The sequence below is a fragment of the Saccopteryx bilineata genome, chromosome 1, assembly GCF_036850765.1.
Source record: "Saccopteryx bilineata isolate mSacBil1 chromosome 1, mSacBil1_pri_phased_curated, whole genome shotgun sequence".
NCBI lineage: Eukaryota > Metazoa > Chordata > Mammalia > Chiroptera > Emballonuridae > Saccopteryx > Saccopteryx bilineata.
In genome coordinates this window covers 352,025,579-352,047,183 of record NC_089490.1, presented here as the reverse complement: position 1 = coordinate 352,047,183, position 21,605 = coordinate 352,025,579, and the positions used below count along the sequence as shown (strand labels likewise).

The 21,605-nt window shown below is 36.0% G+C and overlaps 1 protein-coding gene and 2 pseudogenes across 1 annotated transcript; 1 reads left to right on the top strand and 2 right to left on the bottom strand.

The window, feature by feature from the left end:
• Window positions 1–1,450: 1,450 nt before the first annotated feature.
• Window positions 1,451–2,416, bottom strand: LOC136320634 (olfactory receptor 52N2). The gene has a single exon (XM_066253794.1). The coding sequence runs from the start codon at window positions 2,414–2,416 to the stop codon at window positions 1,451–1,453; it is 966 nt and encodes a 321-aa protein (XP_066109891.1).
• A 7,968-nt stretch (window positions 2,417–10,384) lies between these two features.
• Window positions 10,385–11,772, bottom strand: LOC136319628 (olfactory receptor 52N2-like; annotated as a pseudogene).
• Window positions 11,773–16,072: 4,300 nt separating this feature from the next.
• Window positions 16,073–17,170, top strand: LOC136320633 (olfactory receptor 52N1-like; annotated as a pseudogene).
• Window positions 17,171–21,605: the final 4,435 nt, after the last annotated feature.

Below are 21,605 nucleotides of genomic sequence, written 5' to 3'. Positions count from 1 at the left end.
CACTGCGACACCACAGGTCAGGCAAGTTTAGCAATTTAATAGCTCTGAAAACTGAGGCACAAGATGTACATAGGCACCACTTCCTTAGTAGCCTCCTGACTCTATTTTAAGTGACTCTCTTAGTGGTGTTTATCCATTATTTTCTGCTCCACTTTTTATTTTTTCATCATTTCTTGTCTTTCATTCACATTTCCTTTCATGTATCTTTGGCCATAGTCTAGATTCTGAGCCACCTGAGGCCACAGGTTATATCCTATTGAACTCTGCCACTCTCTCTCATTAAACCCAGATATGACCAATAATATAGCCTAAATAAATACCTCCAAAATAAATAAATGAGTGAATGGGAGAATAAATTATAACACACACAATTATTTAATCAGTGTTTTTGCCTGCTTGACTGGTAACATTACAATTATATTCTTTAGGTGTAAAATCATAGAAATCCCAACCTGATGAAATGGGAAAACCATAATACTTAGACATGTCTTAAATAAAATGTAGGCTATTATAAAACAAAATACATTTTGTCAATAATTAAATTTGAAAGACTTCACAAAACATTTAACTCTAACTTGTCTTAAAAGATACTGAAATTTTTTGAAACACTGGGTCCATGTCATCACCTGGCAACAATGTACTTGAATTGAATACAATTTGTCCTTTATGGAGAGGACATGATTATTGCATGTCACCACAGTCTCCTCTTCTTATACACAATGCATGCATTGACACCAGGCCTGTAACTTTCCTTTTGTTATCTGTCTGTTCTCATGGATGCAAGAGTCTATAAACACTTATGTAAAACATAAACTCAATGAAGAATAGATATGTTATTTTTTTTCTTCTGCATTCTCTTCTTTGGCAAATATTTACACAAAAGAAACATTTCACAATATATGTTGTTAATGTTCAAGGTTTCATGAAGAGGAGCCGCAAAGAAATGAAGCAGCAACAATACTGCAAGAAGAGAATCCCAATCTCTCCAGGATTGAGGTGCCTTGGAGAGATCAGCTATCCAATTTATTAAACAGAAATATGTCATTTTGCATAACAAACTAACAAGCAGAAAACGGTGTACAATTTTATTATTTAGTTTTGCAAAACCGATTAGATTCATCCTGCCTTTTCTGAGACATAACACCACACTATCTGCTGTCAGATTCCTGAACTGCAGAAGGGTTAAACACCCATGTCCTTGGGCCTTTCCTGGACGTGACTGCTTTCAGTCACAAGTGCTTGGCCTTGATCTTCACTTCCTTAGGATGGGAACAGAAAGTCACTCGGTGCTTTGTCTTTCCTCTAACAAATCTATACTTGCAAAATGCTTCAGAAAATTTATGCATTAGAGGACTCATGTTTTTAATAAAACTTTACTCACATCTTTTATAAATTGCTCTTCCACTCTTTCCTTACTCCCAAACCCCTGGCAATCTGTGTATTTTATAATTTATTTTTCTTGGGTAAAGACAACTTTGTCTCCAAGTAAAAATTTGATCACACATTCCCGAATCTGTTTGGTTTTAAATCCATAAACAGTTGGGTTCATTGAAGGGGGTAGTAGCAGATAAAGGTTGGCCACAATGATGTGTATGTGGTGTGGGATATTGTGCCCTCCAAAACGGTGGGTAAAAAAAGTGAAAAAAGCTGGGACATAAGTGATCACAATGGCACAGATATGAGATGTACAGGTACTAAAGGCTTTGTGACGAGCATCTGAGGATGACAGACTTAGCACTGCCCTCAAGATCATAGTGTAAGACACAGAAATGCAGCAGATATCAAAGCCCCCAATCAGAAGGGCTGCCAAGAGACCATAAATAGCATTGACTTTGAAATTGCCACAGGACACCTTAGCAACAGACATGTGGTCACAGTAGGTATGGGGAATAAAGTTGCCCTGGCAATAGGGCAGGCGCTTAGTGAGGAAGGTGAATGGGATGATGAGAATGACACCCCTCAGAAAGGTGACAAGACCAGCTTTGGTGATGACAGGGTTGGTGAGGATGGTAGAATAACGTAAAGGGTAGCAGATGGCCACATAACGGTCCAGGGCCATGAGCATGAGCACCCCAGACTCCATTCCAGTCAGCACGTGGACAAAAAACATCTGGGTCAGGCAGGCATTGAAGTAAATCTTCTTGAGGTTGAACCAGAATATGCACAGCATATTGGGGACAGTGGTGGTACACAAGGCAACATCTGTGAAGGAGAGTAGGGCCAGGAAATAGTACATGGGCTGGTGCAGGGCCTCCTCATGGCTGATGAGGTAGATGAGCCCACAATTTCCCAGGACAGCAATGATGTACATGAAGCAGAATAGCAGAGAGAACCAGACATGTGCAGCTTCCAGCCCAGGAACACCATTCAAGATAAAGAATTTAGGGGTCAGGCTGGAGCCATTGACTCCAGACATAATGGCTGACAGGAGGTGGGCATTTTACTTTTTTTTATCACAATTACTTTCTGCACAAGAGAGAGAGAGATGGAGATCAGATAAGAAAAAGTAGTTTAGATAATAATACTGACAAATGCAAGAAAAGTCACTATGATATGATAATGGCGATAGTTTGTTTTGCCCTAAGTCTAGCAAGTAAATCTTTAAACTATAGTATTTAAAAATAATCAGAGTACAGTCTTACCCTACTCAACATTCCATTACATATTTTGTCTAAGTACCTCTCCTCACTTTCTACAGCTCTCATCACACTTTTTACACTCCACAGTTTAATTAAAAGCTCTGCATTGTGCAATAATTGTCTTCTTCCTGCAATAAGCTTTTTTATTTTTTCCTCTCAGATTCTTTCCTTGATAGTTGTATCTGAATCTTGTCACTAAAATCGTGTTTATAGTTAGAGAATTACCCTAATCTAACTAGTTCTTGTCAGCAGAATTTTTGTCCTGTCTTGAAAACTATGAAGTAAGCTAATAATTCAGGTAAAATTTGCCAGTAATATTCCATATATTTGTCTTAATCTATAGCTTTTAGATACTCAATGAAATATGTGTGAATTAATAAATATTTGGAGTAGTAAAAACTTTGTATGCCTGATATTCAAATTCTGTCTGTTGTCAATATTACGTTTTCACACTCTAACATTTTAAAGGAAGGTCTTGAGAAAAGATATTTACAAGTCTAAATTATTAATAAGTTTTATACAGTTTTAGTAAAAATTTTATTAAAGATTTGAATTCAGTCAGATTAAGGGTTGTTTCCTTTTTAATTTTCTGTCTTTTCAGTTTTTCTTTTTCTGTTTTTGTTTTTATTACATAGCTATTTTTGTAAGATTTATACTCAGAAAGCCCTTGAAGTTATAAAGATTACTGATTTTCTATACTTCTTTAATTTAAATAATATTTTTGTTTTAATTGGACAGGTAATCAATACAAATGATAATACAAAATCTTTGGGTTGCTATTCTTACAGAAGCCATAGAAATTATTGAATAATATTTAAAGAAATTTACAGAATTAGAAAAGTTGTAGGAAGTGAAGGTCCCAAATAGTTAAAATATTTGTTTTAATTGAAAAATTAAAGTGGGTTTTTAAGTTCTGAAGTAGCTCTGAGTTTATCCATGCAGCAAAGTCAATGCCTAACATACCTACCATCCAGCAGAAATAGCTACATGTAAATGTAATTGCATGTAGTACACATGGCTATGAAGATATGAGGCATAGATTACTGTCACCTAAAAAAATCTGAAAATCACCATTGTGTCCACTCTTACTGACCAGAATACATAAAAGCCATCAGGGAAAGAAGAAGATGAAAAAGAATACGTTTCAGAGGCTTGCGATCTCTGGTCCCTAAAATGACTGCATCTCATAATAAACAATCACCTCTTATGAGTGAGTTCTCCCAAACCTGTTCAGAAATGTCATCACATGGAGAAACTGTGGTTTCACAGTACTAGACCAGAAAAAAAGATTAAACTCTCCAGTATCCACCATCTTTATGGGTACACCATGATGACATGAATGGGATAAGTGGGAAATGAGACTAAGTCTAGTGAAAGCCATAACCCCTTTAGAAGTGAAAGTAGAAAGAGAAATACATTTCTTCTTGTTAATACTACTTTTTTTTTGTTAACTGTCCCCATATTTTAGGCCATTGTATTCTTAGCCAGTAATGTCTTTACTTTTCCTAAAAGAAGTATTCTTGAAAATTTCCCAAACTTACTTCAGTGTTAGGCACAATCAAATTCCTGCTCATGGCTGAGAGTCCTTCGGAGTTCTTTAAAATCTGGATGGCATCTTCTTACATAGGATTTTTAGTTTCCCTGGAGAATTTCCAGCAAGATCCCAGACTGATTGAGTCACTACAATTAAATGTCTCAGAGGGGTTTTCTTGAAAAAAAAAAGAATGAATGTTTTTCATGGTGGTTATAGATCTGTATTCAGAAGCTTATGAATAGAAAAAGAAACAACAAAAACTATATTAACGTTTAATACCTTTCCCTAAGTGAAAGATGTGACTGTCAAGCCTACTGGAGATAAACATCAAAGTCTTATTTTTTCTAGTTACAAAAAAAGTACATCCTTAATGTATAAAATCTGATAACTACAGAAAGTATATAAAAAGTTGGAAAGTCACTTGTAATTTCAGTTCAGATGTATAACCAGTCTAAGAAGTTTTCTGTATTTCATTAATTTATTTTATAATTATTATTCTGTTTTTGTAATCAAATTTTAGACTATATGGAGTTTTGTCCACTGTCTTTTTCTCTGCTCAGGATTATTTTGTGAATATTTTCTCATTTTGTTCTGTATGCTTTGAAATCAAAATTTTCAATTATTAAAATGTTTTCCTATCCAATAGCTGTACCAAATTTAATAAGCATTTTATTTGTGACTATTTAGATTGTTTATATTTTTTTGTATTAAAATAATTCTTCTAGCCATGGCTGGGTAGCTCAGTTGTATAGAGCCTTGTCTAGCTATGCCGAGGTTGCAGGATCAATCCCTTGTCAGGCACATATCATATAAGAGTCAACCGATAAATGCATAGATGGGTGAAACAACAAATTGATGAGTTTTTTTCCTCTCTTCCTTCCTCTCTCTCTAAAATCAATTGATCTATGTAAGAAGTGTAAGTTATGAGACCAAGATTTAACATATTTATATAATAGTGCATATACTGTAGATACTTTTAATATATTTTGTATAAGTTTAGCCACTTTGGCCAATAGTTTACTTTTTAAAAAAAATGCTATAGAAATGTTTACCTGAAACCTATGTACTTTTATGGATTAATGTCACCCCAGTAAATTTAATTTTCTAAACAAAATTATTTTTAAAATATTAAAAAATTTTTCAGCCCCTGGCCAGTTTGCTTAGCAGTAGAGAGCATCAGCCTGGAGTGTGGGAGCCTGGGTTCGATTCCTGGTCTGTCTGCTTCTTCACTCCTCTCCCTGCCCCTTCTTCTTCTCTCTTTCTCTCCTCCCCTCCTACAGCCATGGCTCAAATCAGTTGAGCAATTTAGCCCCAGTGCTGAGGATGGCTTCATGACTTCACCTCAGGCACTAAAATAGCTCCTTTGCTGAGCAATAGAGCAGTGGCCCAAGATGGGCAGATCATCTTCCAGTAGGAGGATTGCTAAGCAGATCACAGTCGGGACATATGCGGGAGTCTGTCTCTGCCTCCCTGCCTCCTCCTTCTCACTTAACAAAAAATAAAAATAAATTCTCAACTTTTGGCACTACAAAAAATTTGTTATTCCAAAATGGAAAGTTTCTGTCATTCATCAATTTAAAACTGTCAATTCTCTTTCTTTTTCTACTTTTACCATAGAGTTCAAAATGACTCTGAAGTCATCTGACTTCTTAGACATGTGATTTTGTTTTGTATTAAAGAAAACTACAAAAAAAAAGTAAAAAAAAAACCCACCCCACATTAGGTTAAAAAAAACCCCACACCAAATGCTTATATACCATAAACTCAGAAAGAAATAACCCTTAATTTTAGCCAACTTAATCTTTTCAGTGCCTTGAGTGTGGTCAGTTTTTTCCACCAGACCTCCTGGCAGGCCGTTTCCTTTTCTGGAACAACTTTTATTCTCATACTTCTTTTATGCAATTAATATGTCTATCCTGCAATATCAGCTTAAACACTAATTTCTCCTGAAAACACTTTCTGATATTTGTAACTTGTGCTAAGATACATCTTCAGTAAACCTGTAACACAACTATGCAATTGTGTTTTTGATTACCTGATTTTTTAAATCTTATTTGTTTACCTTGATATATTGTCCCAACTATATCTTAAAACCTGGGCTTTTTAAGAGCCTATTCATAAAAATCCTCCCCTTTTCTCCCTAGTGCAAAGCTGAGACATATTGAAGGCAGGGAAGTTGACATCAAAATGTCAACCATTTTATGCTGTACATCAGGAGAATACGGCTTTAGATCTTTAGTCAAAGGAGCTTGTTTTTATTTTGCCCTGTTTTGAAGAGCTTGCTTACCCAGTCTCTAACATAGACAAATGCAAGCCTCTTTGGAATGGTCTGCACACTTACGGTGCTAATGGAGACTGATCCTAATGCATAGTCTGTTGAGAGAGGGAGATGGGCTAGGGTAAGGGTTCAGAGCTCAACGTATAACATACCCATGATAAATACCAATGACAGTCTTTTCCTACTCAGAGGAATGAAAGTTAGGATAAAAAGTCAGGAATGTTAGTCTAAATGAAGTCCCTATACTTGAAGTAACAAGTGGAGAATAGTAGAATCCCTTCTCCAAATCTCTTCTTCCTTTCCTTAAAATTATTGCTACTTGTTTTTTCTCATCGTACTGTCTTGTACAATGTCCAGATTGTGATAACCTTTTGTGAATTTTCTTTATTCCCTCTCTTCCTTTTTCTTTTTCTCTTACCCTTGTTTGTCCTTGTCTTTCTTCTTGACTTCCCTCCTTTTTGACCTTCAAACTTCCATCTTTAACTGCAACCAAAATTCTTGCTATTACCCCAGGTTTCAGTACTTCACCCTGGGACCTATGCTTAGAAAAATACCCCACCCCCACACTCTCTTCCCACACAGCACCTTTCCACCTCCTGACACTACTCTGCACCCTCAAATCCATAATATTTTGCTTACAAACTCTTTATTTCTTACTGTTATCTGGGAGTATAAGGTGTATTCTGGTGCATGAATATGGCATGAGTTAGAAAAAGAAATCTGTGTCTTGACCATCTAACATAAAATTACCCACAACATAAGTATGCATAATTGTCTAGTTTCTACTGATATTAATTTTCCAAAGGAATCAAAGGAGAATTTCAGACCTATATCAAACCTCTTTTCTATTGACTAAAATACTTTGATTTCTGGTCTCTAATACAATAATGTTAAATGCATAATTCTCCTCTTTGATTCTCATCCCACAAAACCATCCTTGTGCAATCTTGTTAGTTTTTCTTTTAAACTTCTTTGGAAATAGATTTTGGTGGGTTGTTTTTTTAAGATAAGTTATCTTCATGATATTTTTAACTTCAAGGAAAATTAAATTTGCCATTCATTGTTGAGACAGAACTCAGGGAAAGAGTGAGATGTTTCCCGTTATATATTCTGACTTATGGTGTCATTCGGTAAAGCATAAAACACAACTTCTAGAAGAGACTTTTCAGAGAGTCATGTGGAAAACTCACTGTACTTTGCATCTTCCCATTTGTACTGTTTTGTTTTTCTTGTTCCATTTTCCTTTTCTCTGTACATCTACACATATAACCAGTTTGAAATGGTTGTCCAAATTGTTCTAGAGATTCTGTAGAAGCAACACAATTTTCACTAGCCTTGGTATCACCTTGTAATTTCCTTTCCTTTGGAAATATTAATACCTCATATTTTGAAAGGAAATATGTTTTAACTAAATTGAAATCTGAGCATGAGTTTTTTGTGCCTGATATCTTGATCATTACTAGATCTAATCAAATGGTGTGAGGTGGATGTGGGAGGATTGGGCTTTCTCCCCAAGCCTGCTGAGCTCTGCCTTGGATACTAGAGCAGGAGAGGAAATTTGAAATGAAGTGTCTTACACCATTTCTTCCAGCCCTCATCTCTCATCTCCCTTTCTTTTCCTCCCTTCTTTATTCTTTCTCTCTCCCCTCCCATAAATATTGAGTAGAATTTTCTTTCAACATCATCTACCTTAAATTATTTTTAAATTTCTCAATGATTCTGGCCTGCTGGATATAATTCAGTCATGAGTTTTAGTTTTTAGAGCTGTGGGGGTTTTTTTGTTTTTTTTTTACCTATTCATGAAACCCATTTTTGAGTTTGTGATAAGATGACAAAATTGTAGATCATTATTCAGATAAATTTTACTATTGCACTTATTTCTCCAAATCTTTAAGTTTATTATCCAGTTGTACATTGTTGCTTATGTTGTCGTTGTTGCCCCCACACCCCTACCACACAGCGTGAACCTATTAACATATAGTTTTTAAATTTTAATCTTATTGTTCTAAGGTTAATACAGTCTTGCTATTTTTGTAGTTCTATAAAATGAAGATAATTACAGCTACCCAATGGTTTGGAAATAAACTTTAACAATATAGCCTGACTGGGCCGTGGTGCAGTGAATAGAGCATTGAACTGGGATGCGGAGGACCCAGGTTCAAGATTCCTGAAAAAGCAATCAATGAACAGCTAAGGTGTTGCAACGAAAAACTGATGATTGATGCTTCTCATCTCTCTGCGTTCCTGTCTGTCTGTCCCTATCTATCCCTCTCTCTGACTCTCGCTCTGTCTCTGTAAAAAAAAAAAAAAGAAGAAAAAAAACTTTAACATATTATGTATAAAGTGTTATTATAATATGTGACAAAATATGTTTCAACATGGCAGTTTAGAAAAAATAATTCCTTGCCTTGTTTGCTACTGTTTTGGTTTGGATTGCGTGAGAATACCTGATAAATAAAATCTACCAAATTGAAACATAATTCTAAGAGAATTACATCCTATAATTCTATATACATTATAAGTTTATAATCTACATGACAGAGGCATTTTTATAATCTAAATATTTTTATTTTATTTTTAAAATTTTTACTGACTTTATTAGGGTGACATTGGTTAGTAAAATTACATAGGTTTTAAGCATACAATTTTATAATACATCATCTGTATAGTGCATTGTGTGTTCACCATCTAAAGTCAAATCTTTTTCTATCATCACTTATTTCTCATTTACCCTTTTCTACCTCCCCCAATTCTCTTTCCCTCTTGTAATCTCCATACTGTTGTCTGTGTCAAGCCCCCCAACCCTCTACCCTTTTGACAGATGTCAGTCTGGTTTCTGTATCTGTGAGTCCATTTCAAAATCATTTGACTATACATAATATAATATTAAAATACATTTTTCATATTAGCAGGTAAAAATATAATCTTAATCAATATAACTAATAGTTCTACCTATATATCTATTTGTATCCAAACCTGATTTTATTCTACTACTCTAATTTTGTCTCAAACATGCTCTTATTCTTTGTCACTTTTCATTCAGTCTTGTTATTTTTTGCACACCAGACTTTTCATTCCACTTCCGTTTTTTCTCTCTGTTATTTCCAGAAATTTAAATAAGATACTTCTTTCTCCTTTGTGCCTGAGCACTCAACTGTTTCTTCCTTTTTATTAAAGTCAAATAAAGCAGTCAAACCCCAGCTACCCTTGTTTGGCAAATTGTATAGATTTTCTTCAAGTTTCCTTTCTTCTATTTATAGATCCTTTACTCAAACAGTTGTCAAATAATATCCACTATGTATTTCAAAATTCTGCTTCATATTAATTCCATGTACTTCCCAGATTATGATAAAGTCCAGTAATCTTATTTCCCCCAGCTTTGTTTATATGTGTACACTGGTGCATTCATTACCTAGATAGCAGATGTCAGGGATAAATGAGCAGACTAGAATTTTGTGTTTCTAAAGTTATACAAGTTTTACAGAAGAATTAAAAGGACCTCTGTAATTCAGCACAGACATTCTAGGGAAGTATTTCCTGCTTCCCTGTAACACATAAGAATAGTTTGCTTATGTGCTTTCCCCAATCTTCTGGTGACTCCCTAGGCCATCTGACCTTCTTCATTCATTCATATGTAGTCCCTCACAGTGCCTAGATCAAAGTCCATGAATCAGTAAGAGTGTAGCTGATGCTGAATATCCTGACTCTTCCACTCTGTGTCTCTTTCACAAGGTTTAATTAAAGCAAAACTGTGCAAAACATATATTTATTTCCTGTCTATTTAATTTTTTCTTTCTAATTAGAAGTTTAGATTAAAAATTGTTTGGTTGTTACATAAATTTTGTAACAGAGTACTGACATGTTTTCTCCTGACCTCATGGTGGTTTAATTTTGCATTTACTTTTTTTTCCACCATAACTTTTTCCTTTATCTTTATGCTAAATTTAAAATTCTGCTTTCATAGATTTCTCTCATACTTAAAATATCTTTCTCTCTAAAAAACAATTTGAGAATTCCGTTGCAGATCTTCTTGGTCTTTACTCCATAGACAATTGGATTCAAGGTGGGAGGCAGCAATACGTAGAGAGTGGCTATAAAAATGTGACAAGGTGAGGTATGGTGTGTCCCCCAAAGCAGTGAGTGAAGAATTTAAAGAAGGCTAGGGTATAGGTGATGACAATGGCACAGATGTGCGATGTACATGTGCTGTAGGCTTCATTTCAAACATCTACAGATGACAGAATGACTACATCATGAATAATCATGGTATAAGAGATAGAGATACAGAACATATCAAGCCCCCCAGTCAGTATGGCAGCTATGAGACCATAGATAGCATTAATTTTGATGTTCCCATAGGATTTTGGCCACAGACGTATGGTCACAGTAGGTGTGGTGAATAAGGTTGCCCTGCAGTATGGAAGAAGCTTGATCAGGAAAGTAAATGGGATCATGACTAACATACGTGGAGAGTAGATGGCAAGCCCAACTTTGGTAATTGTGGTGTTGGTGAGGATGGTGGAATAGCGCAGAGGGTAGCAAATGGCTATGTAGTGATTCAGGGCTCTACGCATGAACACCCCCAGACTCCATGCCTGTCAGCATGTGGATGAAAAACATCTGCACAAGGCAGGCATTAAAATCAATCTCTAGTCCTGACTGGTAGGCTCAGTGGTAGAGCGTTGGCCTGACATGTGAAAGTCCTGGGTTCAATTCCTGGCCAGGGCACACAGGAGAAGCACCCTTCTGCTTCTCTATCCTTCCCCCCTCTCCTTTCTCTCTTTATCTCTCTCTTCCCCTCCCACAGCCAAGGCTCCAGTGGAGCAAAGTTGGCCTGTTTGCTGAGGATGGCTCCATGGCCTCCGTCTCAGGCACTAGAATGGCTCCGATTGCAGCAGAGCCATGTCCCAGGGGGGGCCAAGCATGCCCCCTGGTGGACATACTGGGTGGATCCCGGTCGGCTGCATGTGGAAGTCTGTCTGTCTGCCTCCCCTCAACGTCTCACTTTGGAAAAATACAAAAAAATAAAAATAAATAAATAAAGTCAATCTCTTTGAGATTAAACCAAAAGATACATAACATATGGGGCACAAAGGAAGTACAGCCACTAACATTTGTAAGTGACAGCAAGGCTAAGAAGTAATACATGGGTCGGTGCAGAGCTTCCTCATGGCTGATGAGGTAGATGAGCTCACAGTTTCCCACAACAGCAAACATAAAGAAGAATGGCAGGAGATCCAGCTATGTACAGCTTCCATCCCAGGAATCCCATTGAGGATGAAGTGTCTTGGTTTCAGGCTGGTACTGTTGGCTGAATGCATGATGGTCAATAGCAAAGCATTTTACCATTTGTACTAAGAAAGATGTCTTATACAAGAATATAGTAGTGGTTTTATTTTCAATCAGAGACAAGAAACAAATAAGTGTTTTTGTTTTTTGCACATTATAAATATTAATTTGGGGAGAAAAATCTTCTTTTTGTATCCAGACTGTGTTCTTTGATCCTACTTAGAGGTCTTGAGCCTATTACTAAATCTAGAGTGTAAACATAGGGTAAACATAGTAATAAACCCTGGTCTCACTTACTCTTCTACTGTGCCAGAAACTCTGTCTATATGTACCTGTATAAATTCCAAGATTAGTCACTAATACTTGCTTTCGCCCCCTTGACCAATTTTCAAATTGTGGACTTTGTTTAAATAACACTAATTTTCTTCACTCCTCATATAATTTTCCTTCTTCCAAGAATACTTTCAGATGTGTTCGACTGGGTTAGAGTCAATCAAATTATGTGAGCACCTACTGATTGCACACAGGTATTATGGGGCTGAGGATGATCTATCTACAAATCCAAACCTGGCAAGTCAGGATTTCCCAAGTCATGATAATCAAGGACTGAGGATTTGATAGGCCAAAAACTTATATATTAAGTATTACTTAACAGAACATGGCCCTGTACATTTTGTATTGTATCACTAATTGTTTCTTGCTGGTAAACATGAAAGGTTTTAATATTTACAATTCACCAATGATATTGTTGACCTCTAATTAATTTTCATAGTTTTTATTATTTTCAAATCTCTATATAGATAAGCATGATATATATATCTAAATGTTCATACTTCTTTATGTCTTTTGGTGTGTTTATTTAGCCCCCAAATAAAACTTATATTGGATATAATGGAATATTTTTTTTTAAGTGGGAGGCTGGGAGGCAGAAAGACAGACTCTCGCATATGCTCTGACTGGGATCCACCCAGCAAGCCCCCTACAGGGCGATGCTCTGCCTATCTAGGGCTGCTGCTCTGTTGCTCCACAATTGAGTTATTGCAGCACCTAAAGTGAGGTCATGGAGCCATCCTCAGCTCATGGGGCCAACTTGCTTGAACCATTCAAGCCATGGCTATGGGAGGATAAGAGAGAGAAAGAGAGAGAGAGAGAAAGGGGAAGGAGAAAGATGGTTGCTTCTCCTGTGTGCCCTGACCAGGAATGAAACCTGGGACTTTCACATGCCCGGCTGATGCTCTACCACTGGGTCAACCAGCCAGGGCCTGGAATCTTCATTAAGTAATTGAAAACACTTAGCTTTCCACATTTCTTCTATATTCTTGGAAAGCATTTTAATTAAAATAATAAGACTCAAAGCTTTTTTTCTTTTATATTTTAGAAAAAAATTCTTTATCCTATATTTTTAAAAGTTCTGCTTTAAACATTGTTTGAGATCATCAAATTGAGTCATTCAGTTTACCAAAGCATTTATTATATATTGGATAGCATTTTCAAAATTATTTTATAAATTTTACTGCTATATTTTAATCTCTTCCATATTAGAGCATTTTCCAAAGTTTTAATTCTGAATACTTCTCTTTTTCTTTGTTGGGGGGTGCATGACTTAGCTTAGGCTTTGTATATAAGTGGTTTTCAAAAAACCATTAGTTTAAAACAGTAGAAAAGTTTTCAAATGATGCTATATAAGCAATATCAACATACAAAAGGAATAAAAGCAATTTTTCTAGAAAACAGGAAAAAGTAAGTACTCACTTTATAAAGCAATATGTTCAATAGTAAAATGTTTTTAAAACTAGGTAGAGTTGGCCTTGGCCAGTTGGCTCAGTGGTAGAGCGTCAGCCTGGCATGTAGGAGTCCCAGGTTTGATTCCCGGCCAGGGCACACAGGAGAAGCGCCCATCTGCTTCTCCACCCCTCCCCCTCTCCTTCCTCTCTGTCTCTCTCTAACCCCTCCCGCAGCCGAGGCTCCATTGGAGCAAAGATGGCCCTGGGCACTGAGGATGGCTCTGTGGCCTCTGCCTCAGGCGCTGGAAATGGCTCTAAATGCAACAGAGTGACGCCCCAGAGGGGCAGAGCATCTCCCCCTGGTGGGCATGCCAGGTGGATCCCGGTTGGGCGCATGCGGGAGTCTGTCTGAAAAATGCAAAAAAAAAAAAAAAAAAAAAAACCTAGGTAGAGTAAACCATGGAGATTTTCACCACAGTCTGGAACATAATAAACAAAACATATCCTATACTGACAGTATTGTTAGTATTATTACCATTATTTTGCTTTATAAAGTAAATGTAGTAAAACCATGTAGTCACCCCTTAAACCTCCAGTATTCTTACATGTTAGTCAGAGTAAAAGCCACATCCGTATACTTATTGACGATATCCTACACAATTAGGACTTTTCTAAATCTCTGAATATGTCTCCTACTACTTGAATTCTGATCTTCTCAATCTATTCATACCCACTGGAGGTTTCTCAAACTCAGGAAACTTGTGCACAGTTCAAGGCATTTCCACTTGCTATTTCCACTGCATGTATTGTTCTTTCCCAGATAATATCATAGCACAAACCTTCAACAGTTTCCATTCTTGACTCAGGTAAACCCTAAAGTAAGGCTTTTCTTATCTCCCAATTTAAAATGGCAACCCCCAGGCCCCTGCCAATGTTTGTATAACATCTCCCTTTCCAACATTTCCTTACTCCACTGCAATTAGTATTGCCTGTGGTCCCTGCAGGGATTTCTGTTTTATTCACAGCTGTGTCTCTTGTACTTAGAGTGGCTGGCACTAGAAAAAAAAAAGTACAATAATGAATGAATTCCAAAACCTCTTTTTTGGTTGGTCTTCTTGCTTATACATAAATATCTTAACAAATTAGTGTGCATATTAAAAGATAGGAGTGCATTAGAGGAAGGTAAATATAGTTACATGGGGTCTGAAATCTTAATGATTAAAAAAAATAAAATTGGAGATATTTAGAATTGAAATGAGTACATGAAGTAAGTGCAAATAATCCCCTTTTCTATTATTTTCCATATCCTGAAGGCATACGTATGATACACAGGACAAGTTATAAAAGGTATATTTGGGTTCAAGGAATGTTGTTGATTCATGCAGATAGAAACCTCTAGTAAAATAACAAGATTGCTACCATCAGATGTATTCCAGTAAAGGGAGAATGACATGTGTCATGAATATTGTCAGGAAGTAGGCTACACAGTCACTTGGATTTCTCCCAACTCCTGCACTAACTCACTGTCATTATCACTTCCAAAGGAATATTCCTTCATTTATGGAGAACAGAGAAGTGTGTTTGTTATTGTATAGAAATGTGCTTGCCTGTAACATAAACCATTTGTCCTTGTCACATCAACATCATGGAATCTCCTTCCTTCAGTACCTAAACTACATTTAACATTTCCCTCTTCTCCTCATCTTTCAAGGCAGTTTGACATGCTCTATGGTTTCAGAAGTCTACAGAGTGAGATAATTCAGTTTTCCTTATTCAACCACCCTCTGACTCAAGTTCTTTCTATTTAGTTGCAGATTTTCTGTGCATCTTACATATTTTTCCCTTTTGTCACTGAAACTTATCCTGATGCCAGATGTTTTAAATTTTTCATTCATGATGGTATTGTTGAGAAAAATTGCACAGTATTGGTTAGGAACCCTATTTAACAAAATTTAGTGGTTTCTCTGGGGATTTTTCAAGCAAAAAGGGAATGAATATTTGTTTGAGGCTTTACAGATAAATATCCCATAGGTCTCTGATCAGAAAGGAGATGAATTTAGGATTGTTGAAACTAGATTTACATTTAAAATGTATTTGATCAGAGAGAACCACCTCAATCATTATCCTCAAACTTTAACAATTTTTTTTATCAGAATAAATATATGAACTGTGTCTGGTATCTATTGAAATATAAAGAATCAACAGTATCAAAATCATCTGTACTAAAAATAAGCATCTCTAACTAAGAAGATGAGCACCAAGAACATAGCAAACATTTATTGATCATCCAGTTGGACAGTTAGTGGCCTGAATAATGAACTAATGATAAGAAAAACCCTAGACACAGCCACATCCAGCACATTAATTAGACTCAGTCAGTTCATCTTGTCAACATTTAATGCTTATGATGTGGGCTGACACAGTGTGTATGTCACATATTCAGTTAAAGAGACCGTTGAGGTTGAGGGTGATTGATCTATAAGAAAGGCAAATTTGCCATTATGAAAAAGAAAATTCTGTTTATCAGTTATTCTCTGAATTTACTTTTTTTTTCTGCTTACAGAGTAATTCTGTAACTGCTGTCCCATGAACTTCCAAAACTGTCATTATGTCACTTTTAAATGGCACCAGCCTAACTCCAGCTTCATTTATCCTGAATGACACCCCTGGGATGGAAGGAGTGCACTTGTGGATCTCTTCCGTGCTGTGTGCCATGTGAGCACTACTATCACAGGAAACTTCAGCCTTAAGTGCATTATTCACTCTGAAGAGGGCTTACACAGACCTGTGACCATCTTCCTACCCTTTTTTTCCTTAACAGATGTGCTCGTGTGCACCTGCACTCTTCCCAATACCCTTTGAATATTGTGATTAAACCTCTAGAAGATTAATTTTTAAAAATTTTATTTATTGACTTTAGAGAAAGAGGAAAGGAGAGAGGGACAGACAGACAAAAACATGATCTGTTTCTGACTGTGTGTGTCCTGATAAGGGATCAAATATGCAAACTGCATAATGGGACAATATTCTAACTAACCAAGCTATCTGGCCAAGGCTTATTTTAAGGTTTGCCTGGCACACATGTTCTTTGTGCATACTTTCACAGAGATAGAGTCTGGGGTGTTTGTACATATGGCCTTAGACTGATATGTGGCCACATACTATACACTATGTTATTATCCTCACTAATTCAGTCATTGTCAAAGCTGAGCTTCTCACTTTTCTTAGAGATATAATACTTGCTATCTCTTTCACTTTTCTTACCAAATGTCTGCCATACTGCAGAGGCAATGTCATGTTCTACACCTATGTGACCTCATGTTTGTGGCCAAGATATCCTGTGACATCTATGATTTAATGGCCACCCTCCTGATTAAGGGCCTTGATCTCTTGTGCATCACAGTCTCCTACACCATAATTCTTGGAGTGGTTTCGAGTTTATCATGAGCAGATGCTTGAAGGACCTCAGCACTGGCACTCCACATCTATGTGGTTATCATCGCCTGTGTCTTAGTCTTCTTCACCTTCTTTCCACCCTTTTGGGAGACACACTATTCCTCTACACATATACATTATTATGGCTAATCTCAATTTGCTCATGTCTCCCACATTGAACTGTATTGTGTATGGGGTGAATACCAAGCAGATATGAGAAAGTTTCATTAGGTTTTTGCTTAAGTTGAAAAACAATTCTCATAACATTTAAAGAGAGTCTATTGAGAATTGTGCGTATAGTTTCTTTCTTTATCTGCTTCTTCTAACCTCAGTGTTAATAAGTTATATCTTTATCTTTTTGTCTTTAAGCTCATTACTACTTCCTATGATTCTAGAAAGCTTTCCTAGATATGTATAAGTTTGATTATAATAGTTAAAAACTATTAAACTGATTTGAATTACTGCAATTACATGAATAATAATATGAATATTGTGTATGAATGTATATTGCTTTACAACAAAGTCAAAATTATAGTTTTCTTTGTATTGGTCCAATGGCATCATCCTCATTATATTTGCAGAAAAGCACTTTTAGCATCCATATTTTTAAGAAATGTCTGATTTTTTACCCATAAAACAATGAAAGGGTTTCTATGAAAAAGAAGCAAGCAGGCATTTTTTGTTATAAACTAACCTTTATAACAAAAGAAAATGAATGATGGAAAGAAAAATAAAGTTACAAAAATAACACATATAGGAAAGAAAAAGACAAGGTAATGCAAAGCATAAAAAAAAGTAGAGATATAGAAATTCTTTTCAGGAGGCGAAATTTTTTCTTTTAGGATTTACATTAGAAGAGAAGACTATTAAGGCAAAAGATGAACTCATCCAAACAACTATAAAAAATGTTTTCTATAACAAAATTCAAAATTTATATTTTAAGAATTATCAAGAAATATAAAATAATTGTTTGTAAATGACTCAAATTTAACACTTTACTGTGAAATTAAAAAACACAAAAGTAATAAAAAGGCCCTAACATTTTTAAGGCAGGACAGACATTAAAATATTTTTAAAAATCAATGCACATTTACAGGATTGAAAAAGATACCTACCAGCATATATTGGGGCTGAAAGTTAATACAGTAGAGCAGTTTTCTTACTTTTCAAAGGAAATAATTACTAGACTCATTATCACATTTTTATTTTCATTTTCTTGATGAGTTGTCTGGTATAAATAATTTTTAAAATTGATTTGAATAAACTCAGTTGAGAATTTACTTGTCCTTTTAAAACATTTATTGTTATGCGATATAATTTACATAAAACATTGTATAAGTTTAAGGTGCACAATCTGTGTTTATTTGATACATTTATATATTACAAAATGATTACTGCCATAGTGTTAGCTAACACTTCTATCAGGTCACATAATTATCACTCCTTTTCTGTGGTGAGAATAGTGAAGATCTGTTCTCTCAACAACTTTGAAGTTCATAATACAGTATTTTTATCTGTAATAATTATGCTGTACATTAGATCACAAGGACTTCCTTATTCTGTTAGAGCCAGGATTGTACCCTTAACCAACACACATGTCATACCTCACTTCCAGCTTCTGATAACCACCATTCTACTTTCTGTTTTCATAAGTTTGGCTTTTTTTTTTTTTTTTACATATAAGTGATATAATACAATATTTGTCTTTTTGTCTTTCTCTCTTTGACTTCCCTGAGTTAGCATAATGTCTTCAGGGTCTATCCATGTTGTCACAAATGACAAGATTTTTATTTTCTTATCACTGAATAACATTCCATTGTGTGTATGTATAAATAGAACCATTCAGTGATGAAATAAATTATGAATTATGATCTTGATTTAAAAAATCATTATATTCACATGGAAATAAATACATATAAAATCCTAATAGCAAGTATTTCTTAGCATCAAAAGTATGTGTTAAATAAAAAATTTTTATTATTACACTTTTCTGGTTTGAACTTAATGAGTATATAACCGAGAATTCAAAATAATGATTAACTAAATACTTACAAAATCACACGCATATATGCATTTTGCCTTTTTTTTTTTTTTTTTTTTGGTATTTTTCTGAAGCTGGAAACAGGGAGGCAGTCAGACAGACTCTGTCATGTGCCATTTTAGTGCCTGAGGCAGAGGCCACAGAGCCATCCTCAGTGCCCGGGCAAACTTTGCTCCAGTGGAGCCTTGGCTGCCGGAGGGGAAGAGAGAGACAGAGAGGAAGGAGAGGGGGTGGGGTGAGGAAGCAGATGGGCGCCTCTCCTGTGTGCCCTGGCTGGGAATCGAACTGGGACCTCTGCACGCCAGGCCGACGCTCTACCACTGAGCCAACTGGCCAGGGCCTGCCTTATTTTTAATTGCCTTGAATTCACTATAAAATTATGAAAGTTAAAGTACAATAATGTTTGAAGACTATAAGTGATGACGTGTCTTGTTTCTCATAAGATAAACACTTTTGCCATAGCTTTATCTTATTAGGGTATTTATATGTCAGTATTTAATATCCTGTTTGATATAATAAATGTAAAATAAATTTTGTGAGAGAGAAAAAAATTAGGTGAGACCTTTTAACTTCTATTTTTTTTTTTTGTATTTTTTTGAAGCTGGAAACGGGGAGAGACAGACACTCCCGCATGCGCCTACCGGGATCCACCTGGCACACCCACCATGGGCGGAGCCCTGCCCACCAGGGGGCGATGCTTTGCCGCTCTGCCGGGACCAGAGCCACTCTAGTGCCTGGGGCAGAGGCCAAGGAGCCAGCCTCAGCACCCGGGCTATCTTTGCTCCAATGGAGCCTTGGCTGCGGGAGGGGAAGAGAGAGACAGAGAGGAAGGAGGGAGGGGGTGGAGAAGCAAATGGGCGCTTCTCCTATGTGCCCTGGCCGGGAATCGAACCTGGGTCCCCCGCACGCCAGGCCGACGCTCTACCGCTGAGCCAACAGGCCAGGGCGAGACCTTTTAACTTCTAATACTAATGTTGGAGTCTTTGTACCATGGAAATTATTTTCTGGACTGAGTCATTTTAGTGTCAGTTACAGTTGGGGATTTTATTTTTTACCCATGTACCTGTATGAAACTTTATATCATGCTTGTCCTTAGGGCACTTTTGTCCCTGCGGACTCTTAAACCCTGTTTTACATTGAGATTTGGAAGTCTTGCCAATATAAGATTATGCCTGTTTCCCATGGGAAGTCAGCTAGACTAAGCACTCGGCTTTAAGGTTTAAAAGGTGAAACAGAATGCTGCCATGATATACATTCCTCGGTGCTTTCCCTGGCATGAAGATCTTTCACATTTCTTCTTATCTGGAGCTGAATTGTGGGTAAGTTAATGCCTTTCAGACATTTTGACCTTAGGCTGATTGACAAAGCCTGGTCATTTTCCATTCTGGTTGTCATCTCTTGGATCAAAGGCATTGGTGTATAGAGCAGTGTTTTTCCCATTCATTTATCTTTGCCTTCACTTCCCTTGCCTTTGGAGTCAAATTCATAAAATATTCTTTATGGCCAAGGTCCATGAGTTTAATGTCTATGTTTTCTTCTATGTAATTTATTGTTTTATATCTTGTATTTAGGTCTTTGATCCATTTTGAACTAATTTTGGTAGAAGGAGACAAATTGTACTCGAGTTTCATTTTTTTGCATGTAGCTCTTCAGTTTCCCAGCACCATTTATTGAAGAGGGTTTCTTTTCTCCATTGTGTGTTTTTTGCTCCTTTATCAAATATGATTTGACCATATATATCTGATTTTATTTCTGGGCTCTTTATTCTGTTCCATTGATCTGAGTGTCTATTTTTTCTGCCAATACCATGCTGTTTTGATTATTGTGGCTCTGTAGTATAATTTGAAGTGAGGTATTGTAATGCTCAATTTGTAAGAACAAATTGTATTTGTTCTTTTTCCTTAGGATTGCTCTGGCTAATCGGAGCTTTTTATATTTCCATATAAACTTGATGATTTTTGTTCTGTTTCTTTAAAAAAATGACATTAGAATTTTGATGGGAATTGCATTAAATTTGTATATTGCTTTGGGTAATATGGTAATTTTAACTATATTTATTCTTCCTATCCAAGAAAAAGGAATACTTTTTTTATTTCACTGTATCTTTTTTAATTTCCTTTAAAAATACTTCGTAGTTTTCATTATATAGGTCCTTTATATTCTTTGTTATGTTTATTTCTAGGTATTTTTTTGTTTGTTGCAACCATAAAAGGGATTATTTTTTTAGTTCATTTTCTGAAGTTTCATTGTTGGCATATAAGAAGGCAATAGACTTCTGTATATTAATTTTGTATCCTGTGACCTTATTGTATTGGTTTATTGTTTCTAGTAGTCTTTCTGTGGAGTCTTTGGGGTTTTCAACATACAGGATCATATCATCTGCAAAAAGTAAAATCTTTACTTCTTGTTTCCAATATGAATGCCTTTTATTTTTTTTCTCTTGCCTGATTGCTATGGCTAGAACTTCCAGCACTATGTTGAATAAGAGTAAGGAGGGGGAAAACCTTGTCTTGTTCCTGATTTTAGAGAAAAAGTCCTCAGTTTTATGCTATGTAATATGATGTTAGCTGATGGTTTGTTATAAATGGCCTTTATTATGCTGAGATATTTTCTTTATATACCCATTTTGTTGAGTGTTTTAAACATAAAATAATGTATTTTATCG